A 12200-nucleotide genomic window follows, 5' to 3' on the forward strand; every position below is an offset into this window, starting at 1 on the left:
CATAGGAACAGCAGTGGTGTAGTAGCAATAAAGATTCTTATCATTGTCCCGCCAGGTCCTTGCTGAGTGACCCCGGGCAAGTAATTTGCCCTAATTCCACACTTATGACTGCTAACTTTCTTGACTTCCTTTAAGACTGAACCCAAAACCCAAGAGATCTTTCCTAATTCCCTAAAATATACCTATTAACCCACAGCTATGGGTAAATTAAAGAAAGAGTATGGTCCAGTGAATATACCATAGGGGTAGCAGTGGTATAACCCTACAAGTTAGGAGACTTGGATTCTAATCATAGCTCCATAGCACTTGCTAAGTAACCCTAGACAAATTTGCCCTAATTCCTCATCTCACTTTCTTATCTTCCTTTAAGACAGCTCAAAATTCAAGAGGTCTTTCCTGACCCCCTCCCTTCTAAACTACCTAGATTTCCTTCTTATATATTCCTAATTATTTGCATGTTGTCTTCTCCATTAGAATGTAAATCCTTAAGAGAAGGGATTATTAAAATTAAAATTATCCTTTTTTATAATTAAAAAACCCTTTTATTTATAAGATTTACAAAATCTTTTTTTGTATTGCCAGCATTTAGCACATGTGTGACACATAGTAAGCACTAAATAAATACTAATAGTCTTCAAGTTTTGCTGATTAGATTTTTTTATCCCCATGAAATAATTTTTAAAGATTCTCAGTCCCTAGAGTCTTAATACCTGGAATTGAGAGCCTGAGAATGGAAACTAAGGGCTAGGGATGAGAGATAAGGATTGAAGGAGAGTCCATCATAATCACTAATAAGCAGAAAGGGGAGGGAGTAGTTAGGTAGATAAATAGGGCTCAGGAAGAGCTGAATTCAGATTCAAGTTCTGAGACTCTGGGCAAGTCATTTAACCCTATTTGTGTCAGTTTCCTCATTTGTAAAATGAGCTGGAGAAGGAAATGGAAAAGTCCAGTATCTTTACCAAGAAAACCCCAAAAGGGATCACAAAGTCTCAGACACGACTGAACAACAGAAGGGAGACAGCAGGGCTACCTGGACACCAAGGATTGAAGAGAAGGATGAACTCTCCAAGGTGATAAGCTGAGACTGGTCCTTGGAAGGAATCGATGTGAACTTTGAGATAGTATTGCCCAACTGCTGCCATGGGTGGAGCACACAGGCTGACTTCCAAGAAGTTGGCCCCATTGGATTTGATCACTGCGATCCATGGGCTCTTGAAGCTTGGCTCTTCTATGGAGAATACGGCTCGGGTGCCCATGGAGAGGTCAGGCTTTGGACCTAAGGACCAACATGGTTTGTGAGGAGACCAAGGGAGTACCTGGTCACTCCTAGTTACTTTCCTCACTTCCCTCCACCTTTCAGTTCCCTTCCTGGGAGATGACTCACCAGTCTCCGTGATGAAGATGATTTTGTCCATGCCGGCCTGGAATCCCCTGCTCTTAAAGTACAGGATGATGGAGAAGGGCTGGCCCCGACGCACAATGAGTCGTTGGAAGCTGATCTCCTCTGTGTGGTGCTGCACGTTGTTCTGGAAGTACTGGAAGTCAGAGACAGACACCTCCAGCCCTGTGAACAGTCAGCGAATACAGAATCAGTCTTAGCCTAGTCAGACTCTTCTGAGGAGCACAGTTTTTTGGACTAGGAAACTAAAGTTGCAATTGCTTACAGTCTGTCTTCTGGTTGAAGATGTCCCTGTGACAGGGTTAAGGGAAGAATCCACCACCAGAAAGATGGTTCATGCCCTAGGAGATTCATAAGCTAGAGTGGCAGGATTCTCGAATATCATTTGAGGATAGACCCTGACTGAAATTGAATTAGGAGCAACTAAGGCTCCCCCTTCTTTCCCCTCAGGTATGAAATGAAATAAAAGATTATACAAACATGGATCAAAAAAGATTTAAGGAGGACTTCATGTCTACCTTTGAATATTTACAAGTTTCACATAACAAAAATGCAAGTAAACAACAACAGAAAGAGTGAGAATGCTATGTTGTGGTCCACACTTTGTTCCCAGAGTTCTCTCTGGGTTTGGATGGCTCTCTTCATCACTGAACAATTGGAACTGGTTTGAATCATCTGATTGTTGAAGAGAGCCATGTCCATCAGAATTGATAGTCAGATAATCTTCTTCTTGTTGTGTAGAATGATCTCCTGGTTCTGCCCCTTTCACTTAGCATCATCAGTTCATGTAAATGAAAACCACTATTGTTTACAAAGAATAGGCATTTGCAGAGACTTTCTCCTTAGGAGGATAAATCTACCAGCTTTTTTTTTTTTAAGGGGGGGGGCAACCACAGGAATATCAAATTGGTGTAGCCAGTAACAATACAATCACTTGGAGCTGAAGGGAGAGGTTGACTTGTTGAGAGGAAAGTCTCATACTACTACCTCCTTCAGATACACATAGTATCCTTATGGAGGCTTTAGTATTCAATATTCACTCAATAAACTGTAATTCAGATTCTAAAATAAATAATGCTCATCCATTGATTCTTTCTTGTTGGTGAGAGTCATTTCTAGAATGGAAGTTCATCTTTGTGGTTTTTCCTTCCCAATGATGTTGTTACCTCACTTGGGTTTTTTATAAACAACCTTAATATAGAATCTTGGCCTATTTTGTATCAGGGAATCTTTGGTAGTCTGGTGATTTCACAGAATTCTGTTTTTAAATACATAAAATAAAATTCATAGGGCTAAAAAGGAAACCAAAATTAAAATGTAATTTTTTTTCAATAACAGCAATATTTTTTTTAAACGACTTTGAGTAAATAAGTTATTTTGCCTATTATAAGTACCACAGTTAACCATATAGAATCTAGAAAGAAAGATGTTGTCTGCATCTGGGGAAAAAGAACTGATAAATAAAAGAATGCATAGGATAATCTTACATATATATATATATATATTCATGTTTGTATGTATACATATATATATAATATATGTATATTTATGTCTAATGATAGCCATCTCTAGAATTGGAAGGAAGAAAGAAAAGAAAAAGAAATTTACATGATGAATTTGTTGTATATTTTAAAAGGATATCATGTTGTGCACAATAGATTTGCATTTTTATATACAATCATGTTTTTTATTATACTATGCTATGGAATATTTTTTATTCCATACATTTAAAAAATATATAATTTTTTCCATCCAAATTCATAGACCCCCCTGAAATCTCTACATGGACAAGTTAAGAATTCCTGTACCAACTGGTTTCCCCTGATCTCTAGTCCCTTCACTGTTTCTAGTTTATTCTACATTTTAATGTCTGATTAATCTGCCTCAAAAACAGCTTTGATTCTGTCATTCTGTAGTTTAAAAAACTTTAATAGCTTCCCATTGCCTGTGGAATAAAGTCTCTATTTCTTAGTTTGGCAATTAAGATTTTGCATGATCTGGTCCCAGATGGGAGGCAGATAACCTCTCCAACCTCATCTGACATTACTCCTTGATGGGAACACTCTCATTGCATCCAATCTTGTCTCCTTACCATCTTATGACCATGGCTTGCACATTTCTGCTTCTTAACTGTAGTTCCTCTTCCTTCCCCTTCCCCCCCACCCGCCAAAGCCTTCCTGAATATTCTTGTCCATTTTCTCCATATTTCCTATTCTTAAAGGGCCATCTTAGATCTTACTTCTTCCAGGAAGCCTTCTCAGATACACTTACCCCAACCATCTTCTAAATCCCTATCATGTATTTATTATCATGTATTTGTAAAATTGAAAGAGACCCCAAAGCTATCTATTCCACCTTCTCCTGAATAATCCCCATAGCATAATGGATAGAATATTGGATTCAGAGTTAGGAAGTTAGGAAGTTACTTCAGATACTTACTAGTAAGTCATTCGAAATGTTTGTCTAAGTTTCTTTGACTGTAAAATGGGTTTGATAATAATAGCACCTACTTCCCAGAGTTGGGCTAGCTAAGTGTTACAGTGGATAGATTGCCAGGCCCAAAATCAGGAAGACTTATTTTGCCCAATGAAAAGTCTGGTCTCAGACACTTACTAGCTGTCACTTAACATTTACCTCAGTTTCATTATCTGAAAAATGTGTTGAAGAAGGAAATGGCAAATCATTCCACTATCTTTGCCAAGAAAACCCCTGATGAGGTCACAAATAGTTGGGCACAGCTAAAATGACCCAACAACAATGACAAATGCTTCCCATCATTGTGAGGATTAAATGATATAATTTATGATAAAATAATGATATATATTAAATGATATATTTTTAATGTACCTAGCACAATAAATGCTAGCTGTTGTTGTTGCTGTTCTTCTTATTATTATTCCCACTGTCTGGTCATAATAATGATATCTGATTGATGAATACAAAGAAACAAAGTCATTTAATCTCTGACTATCTCAGTTTCTTCATATGTAAAATGGAAAAAATAGCACCTACCTTCAATGATTATTATGAAGAGAAAATGAAATGATATTTTTGAAGTGCCCTACAAACACATGTTATATAATTTCTAGCTATTATTATTATTATTATATTAACTGATATAAAATGAAGTAAGCAGAATCAGGAAAACAATTTACACAATGATACAACAACAGAATAAACTCAAAATAATGTAGATCATTGCAAATTTATAATAAACAAATGACCTAAAGGAGAGATAGAAGATGCCTTCCCCATTTCTTTGCAGAGATGGGAGAACATGGATATAAAATACTATAGAAATATTTGACTTTTCCCATGTATTGCTTAGTTGTATGGAATTTTTTTTGTTCCTCTTTTTAACTGTCTTTATTGTAAGGAATAGCATTCTGGAGTAGAAAAAAGGGATAAAATGATAAATGTAGGTGATATAAAGACAAAAGGTAGCAAAAAAATTTATTTTAATTTAAAATGTTTAAACATTTATTTTAAAATGATAATAGTTGATATTTATATATTTAAAGTTTATACTCTTGGTATAAAGTGCTGTTTGTGCAAACGCAATTTGATCCTTACCATAATCCTGTGAGGTAGTACACTTATTTTACTCCCATTTTACAGATGAGGCTCAGAAAAGTAAAATAGCTTACTTGAAACAGATATGAAGTGTCAGAGCTGGGTTTTTGTTGATCCCAGAGTACTGCTTCTTGTGTGCTTTCTACTTCCCCAAATTGACTCTCAACCTACCATGTGAGGGAAAGCCCATGATTCCTCCAAGCTGCCTGGAATAACTAATTGTATTAGGATATTTTCCTTCCCATCAAACTTAAATGTGTTTTTCAACTCCCCCGCCATTACCCACACAGAACCAGAACAACAATCTTAATTTATTAATTAATTTTGAAGGCAATTAGAATTAAGTGACTTGTCCATTGTCACACAACTAAGAAATGTCAAGTCCCTAAGGATGGATTTGAACTTGGGTCTTTCGGACTCCTGGGCTATAGCCCTATTCACTGTGCCACCTAGCTGCAGCCCTATCCCACATGACTTTCTTGCCTTCAAATACCCTAAGTCTATATTAAATCTATTTTTCTCTAGGCTAAGTATCCTCAGATCTTTCAATCAGCCCTATAGTGCATGCATTTACCATTCAGACTTTCCTCTCACTTAACACATATGTTAAATATGTACAATAGATCATTATGGATATGTGTGTTTTGACTCTCCAACTAAACTGTCTTACTGAGGATGAGAACTACACGTGACATTACATATAGCATCTTTTGTGTCCATTACAATGCTAGACATACAAGTGCCAAATATTTAAATAAAGTCAGGAACATGCACAGCCAAGACATTAACTGATAGGTGTGCTAGTTAACATATGCATTTAAGCCCCATCCTGTCTTCTCTCCCTTGCCCTGATCAATAATTTCATAAGCATTTATTAAATGACTACTGTGTTCCTGTCAAATACTTTGCTAGAGAGTAGGGATACAAAAACAAAAATGAAATAGGATCTGCCTTCAAGGACCTAACATTCTATTAGAGAAGGACAAACACTATGGACAAATGTAAGTTTACATTACGTTTATATGTGCATATATATATATATATATAGATAAATAGTCAGTATGAAGTTATTTTAGGGAGAGAAACAGTAGTTACTATAAGGTCATCAGAAAAAAACACCCTTATGTATGTAGTAAGCCATAAGGACAGCAAGGTGGCAAAAGGAATAGAACAGTGAGCTTAGAATGAGAAAGAATCTTATTCATGAGTTCAAATCTGACCTCAGATACTTACTCTGGGACACTGGGTAAGTTGATTAACTCTGTTTACCTCAGTTTCCTTATCTGTAAAATGAGCTGGAGAAGGAAAAGGCAAACTAAGAAAACCTCAAATGGAGTCACAAAGAGTCAGACATGACTGAAATTACTCAACAACCACCACAACATTAACAAGGAGGCCACATTTGCACAAAGATTTGAAGGTAGCCAGGATATTTAAGAGATGAACATCTTCTTAATATGTACTTTTTTTTTTTCTCTGAGGCTGGGGTTAAGTGACTTGCCCAGGGTCACACGGCTAGGAAGTGTTAAGTGACTGAGACCAGATTTGAACTCAGGTCCTCCTGAATTCAGGGCTGGTGCTCTATCCACTGCGCCACCTAGCTGCCCCCCTCTTAATATGTACTATGATCTAACATATCACGGAGTTTTAGAATCTCAAAGTTAGAAGGAACATCAGAAATTATCTACTTCAACCTCTGATTGAAAGGAAATTCCTGCTACAATATCCCAATCAGTTCTCACTTGAAGATCTCCAGTGTGATGGAATGCTCACTACTTATCAAGGCAAGCCTTCCACTTTTAAACATCCTTCATTGTTAAGAATTCTTTCCTTTTGGATGCAAAATTTATCTCCCTTCATCTTCCACTCACTGACATAAGTGCTTCCCTTTAGAATCAAACAAAATATGTGTAATCTCTCTTTCACATGATGACCTTGGATAGTTTTTTCCCTCCTCTTACCATTCCAGCCTTGATTCTCTGTACTAGTCAAGAAAATCTGCTTTCTATGATTTATTCCCTCCCACCTCTAACTCTGCTTCCATATGTGGCATACCCCCACCCACACCATTTCTCTCTTCTAGAACATCGCTTAATTTATCTCCTCTGTGAAATCTCTACTGACTGACATCAATCCACTTCTAATCTCTTTACTTCCTCTGACCTTTCTGCAGGTATCTATAATGTTATGTTATGTTGACATTTGCATATCTTTTTTAATATGTATTCTGATATTGTATGTATTTCTCTACTGTCTCCTAATAGACTTTAGGTTCCTTGACAGCATAGTAATCTGTCCTCAGTATCTCTTCATAGCATCTAGTTTTTTCACGTAATAAAACTTCTTATTTACATTCTTCCAGTAGGGAATAAATTTTGACTTTTTTTCCTATTAGTAGTGATAGTAATATCCAAATTAGATCAGGAAGGAATTTTAGAGAATTCCCAATAGAACCATTGCATTTGGAAAAAAAATCAATATATATATATATTACATATATATATGTATATATATATATATGTAATTTTTCTGTAGCCTTTATTACTAAATATGTCCTTTCCTTTCCTACCCAGTAAACCATCCCTTGTAGCAAAGACATTTTTTAAAATGGGAGAGAAAAAACAATTCAGCAAAACCAAATAACATCAATTGAATTTAACAGTACATTTAAAATTCCATATTCATAACCACCCACTTCTGCAAAGAAGAGAGAAGGATGTTTTTCAACTCTTTTCTAGATAATTATATCTTGGTTATAATAACATGAGCAACCCATCTCATTTTACAAATAAAGAAACCCAGAGAGGTGAATTGATTTGTCAAAAGTTCTCAAGCTAGCAGTAAAAATTTATTCTCAAATCAGAAAAGCCTGAAAAGACTTACATGAACTGATGCTGACGGAAGTGAGTAGAACCAGGAGAACATTGTACACAGTAACAAGAAGATTATGTGATGATCAACTGTGATCTTAGTTCATATTAGCAATACAGGGATTCATGACAGTATCCATAGGCTTGTGATGCAAAAAGCCATCTACATCCAAAGAAAGAACTTTGAGACTGAATATGGATCAAAGCATAGTATTTTCATTTTTGTTTTGTTTTTTCTTTCTCATGATTTTTTCTTTTTGTTTTGATTTTCTTTCATCACACGACTAACATGGAAATATGTTTAAAATGATACTCTGTATCAGATTGCTTGCTGTCTTGGGGAGGGGTTAATAAAGAAGAGAGGAAGAAAAGAATCAGAACTCAAAATCTTACAAAAATCAATGTTGAGAACTATTTTTACATGTGATTGGAAAAATAAAATAATATTAAAATGAAAAAACCCCTTAATCCCAGATACAACATTCTTTCCATTGCCTCCCACTTACTTTCTAACCTTTCACACACTCTTTTGCCCACTTTAATCTGGAATAGTAACATACACATACAAAGGGCTAGTTAGTGACACTGAGAAAGGCCAGGAGAATATTTTAGACAATAGTGACAATACTGTTAAAACTTTGAAAGCCACAATTCTAGAGAGTCATGACACCGGCTGCCCACCTCCTTGTAGAGGTGATGGACTCTAAGTACAAATAGAGACATATAGAACAATAAGGGAATTTGTTTCGCTTGACTATGCATATTTGTTACAAGGGCTGATTTTTCTTTTTCATTTGGGAGAGAAGTGAGAGGAGAACGGAGACTCTGGTCAATAAAAAAATAAAATTGAGTTAAAAATCAAATATTTTTCACTGACTGTATTACTTCTTTGTCCAATACAGCAGAAAGACAATGGCTCATGAGTATAGGGAAAATAAACATGTATCACTTTGTAATCATTTTAACTGCTGAATATCTCTCATTATATGGGACAGTTAGGTGGCACAGTGAATCTAGAGTTCCAATCCTGGAGTCAAGAGGTCCTGAATTCAAATTCTACCTTAGATACTTACTAGCCCTGTATTCCTAGGCATGTCACTTAACCCATGTTTGCCTCATTTTCCTCATCTATCAAATGAACTGGAGAAGGAAATGGCAAACCACTCCAGTGTCTTTGCCAAGAAGACCCAAATAGGGTCATGAAGAATCACACATGACTAATTCACTACACAACAAATATCTCTCATTGTAACTAACCCTCTTAAAACATTCTCTTTCAAATTATTATCTCCTAAACACATCTTTGTGCTTTTGTTTTCTAAAACTTATAGGTTTATATTTTACATTGATTGGGCAGGGGGTGGTGTAATTTTCTCCAAGAGTAGTTTGGTGATGGTTGTATAAGGTTAATAAGGAAAAGAGGATTTACAGAATTATAGAAAACAGATTAAGGATTCAAAGAGGATCATGATACAGGATGAAGTGGAGGAGAACTGGTGCAGACTAGAGATCCCTGAAGTCAAGAAAAAAATGTAAGAAGATCCAAAGCTCTCATTTTAGACAGGACTTTATGAATTCCAAAGCGTTTTCTTCACAACCACCCTGTGAGGCAGGTAGGGCAAGCTTCATCGGTCTTTTCTGATCAAGGGAAGAGAAAACTTCAGAGAGGTGGTGTGTCCCAAGCCACACAGCAATTTAATGACAAATCCAGAATTAGAAGTCAGGTCTCCTAAGAGACAGCACAGAGTAGTGGAAAGAACCTGGTAGCTCTAGATGCAAAGGCTATCTGTGTGACTGTGTACAAATCACCCCCCTGAGCCTCAGTTTCCCCATCTGTAAAATGAATCATCTTCAAAGTCCCCTCTAGCTTTAAATCCATGTCCAGTTTCCAACTGTTCTGCCAGAGGTCATGCTAACCTCCTGAACTCTGACTCTGCTCTCTTACTTTCTACATCTGACTTCCAAATGTCTGATGCTCCTATCAACCCTTAACCTTCCGCCTCCTCGGTGTGATCAGTAGACAATCAGGTTTGGCCCAAGTTTTCTTTCCAGAGTTCCACACCTGCTCTCTGAGCCTGGCTTGGCTTTCTCCGTTCACATCTCTCTTCCCTCCACATTCCCATTTTCTCTCTCCCTTCTCTGTTCTCTCAGTTATTGTATGTATTTATGTATGTGTGAATCCTTTCCTACCTTGTGCCATGGCTGATGCCTTTCTCTCTGTTCTGTTGCCTGCACAACAGCTGGATGAACTGGAGCTTCAGGGAACCTGTGTCTGGAATTTTGACCTCCCCTTCCATTCAATCAGCTCCACAATATGCTGGAGGCGGGGTTCTCAGGGAGGCTTCCTCCTGTTTACAGGGCAGAACACAACTGGTTTTCTCAGTTCACCTCAGGTTTTTCTTGGCAGGACTGCTTGGCTTACCAGAAAGTGTAAAGACCAATGGGCGGTCAGTACTCAGTACCATGTGGGCCTTTGATAGATATTAAACAATACTACTATTTCTCAGAAGGTGTATTCAACATTGGTGACAGGTAGAAAGGTGACCGCAGTAGGAGGATAACAAAGAAAAGGATCAGAGCATCAAACCCTCATTGACTACCATCTATTAACTGGCCAAGAATCCTCTCAATGAATTTTCAACAAAGTATCATCCAGTTGATTCTGAAGAGGAATCCCTCCCAAGGTAGCCCATTCCAATTTGAGATAGCTCTATTAGGAATTTTTTTTCCTTACGTCGCGTCAAAAACTACTTTCATGCAACATCTATCAATGATCCTACTCGAGTTCTGCCCTTTGGAACAAGTCTTGTTAGTTTACATGGAAGCCCTTCAAATACTTAAAGGTCTTTTCTATATTTTATCTTCTCTTTTAATAGTTTTTTAATAGAAACTTTTTATTTTCAAAACCTATGCAAGGATAATTTTTCACCATTGACCCTCGCAAAACCTTGTGTTCCAATTTCCCTCCTTCCTCCCACCCCGTCTCCTAGATGGCAAGTAATCCAATATATGTTATATGTTTTACCTTCAATAGGTTAAACTTTCTCATTTCTTCCAACTGATCCTTGTAAAGTATATGTTCTCCCATCCTCTAACCAGCTTGGTCACCTTTTACTGGTCTAGGTCTTTCTTAAGATGTTTTTCCTCAAATATTGAACACAATACTAGACATATAGCATAACCAGGATAGAATATGGTAGAACTGTGACTTCTGGCAGTTTTTTAGTTGCCATTTCACACTATTGACTTATATTAAGCGGGCAATTCACCAAGACCCTCAGATCTTTTTCACAGGAACTGCTATGTAGGCACACCTCCAATGGGAAAGGGGAACCTCTTTCTTGGGAGGAATAAGTAGCAGACTTCCAGGTCAAACTTAACAGTTTGGTTACCCTTAGATTATAGCAAACAAGGAGATGTCTAGTCCTTACTTCTGCCTGATGTTGAAGCAGGTGGAGCCCTAAAGTGAGATATGACTGAAGTACTCACCCTCAGCTGCTTTACTCTGCTAAGAAATTAGTCTGATTTGAATAGACATCCCAGGGAGTTCCTTTCCTCTATATCAAATGCCACTAAATCCCAGACTGCTCTATCAGAAAGCATATTTCTTTTCAGCACTTGATTAATGATTTTCAATTGTGTCTGACTCTTTCTGAGCCCATCTGTATTTTTTTTTTGGCAAAGATACTGAACTAGTATCCTTCCTTCTCCAGGTAATTTTACAGCTGAGGAAACTGAGGCAAATAGGGTTAAGTGAGTTGTGCAGGATCATACAGCTGGTGAATGTCTGAGATCAGATTTGAACTCAGGAAAATGAGTCTTTGACTCCAGGCCTGCCATTACTTACTTTGCCATCTAGTGGCCTTTCTTTGCAACACTGCCCTACATCAAATTTGAAAGAGCCAGAGAAAATTACAAAGTAAATATAATAAAGGAAGAGGAAAAGGAAGATGCTTCTTTGTAAATGTGAGAGATTATGGATGTGGAAAATTGCATACGTAAGACTTTTCCAATATATTGGTTAGTTCTGCTGAAAAAAGGGAAACTTTTTTTAGATTGTTATATGGAATGGCTCTCTGATTTATTTCTAAAACCAGAAACAAAAAACAGAAATAAAACTTAAAAAAAGAAAAGTCCTGTAGTAGTGTCTTGGCCCTTCCAAGATCGAGAGAAAGAAAGGTCAGTGTGATTTGAGTATGAATGGTTATTATGCCTGAAATCAGAATTCCTTCTTTAGAATGACATTTAATGCAAATCTATAACAAAGTAATATAGAAAAAGAAGTAATCTAATGGATTAATTAAGAGTGTACTGGAATATATGTATATGTATATATTATATTTAATGTACTGGAAAGA

General features: G+C 36.8%; 1 protein-coding gene across 1 annotated transcript in view; it reads right to left on the minus strand.

The window, feature by feature from the left end:
- Window positions 1-12200, minus strand: part of TGM5 (transglutaminase 5) — a 65062-nt gene that overhangs the window by 38991 nt on the left and 13871 nt on the right. Inside the window, exons 2-4 of the mRNA XM_074289421.1 lie at window positions 10033-10190; window positions 1385-1564; window positions 1031-1276 (exon numbers count right to left, since the gene is read on the minus strand). Of these exons, the coding sequence (XP_074145522.1) occupies window positions 1031-1276; window positions 1385-1564; window positions 10033-10042 (436 nt within the window). The 5' untranslated portion in view covers window positions 10043-10190. The remainder of the gene's footprint in view (window positions 1-1030; window positions 1277-1384; window positions 1565-10032; window positions 10191-12200) is intronic.

Source organism: Sminthopsis crassicaudata, chromosome 2 (assembly GCF_048593235.1).
Source record: "Sminthopsis crassicaudata isolate SCR6 chromosome 2, ASM4859323v1, whole genome shotgun sequence".
In the NCBI taxonomy this organism is placed as follows: domain Eukaryota; kingdom Metazoa; phylum Chordata; class Mammalia; order Dasyuromorphia; family Dasyuridae; genus Sminthopsis; species Sminthopsis crassicaudata.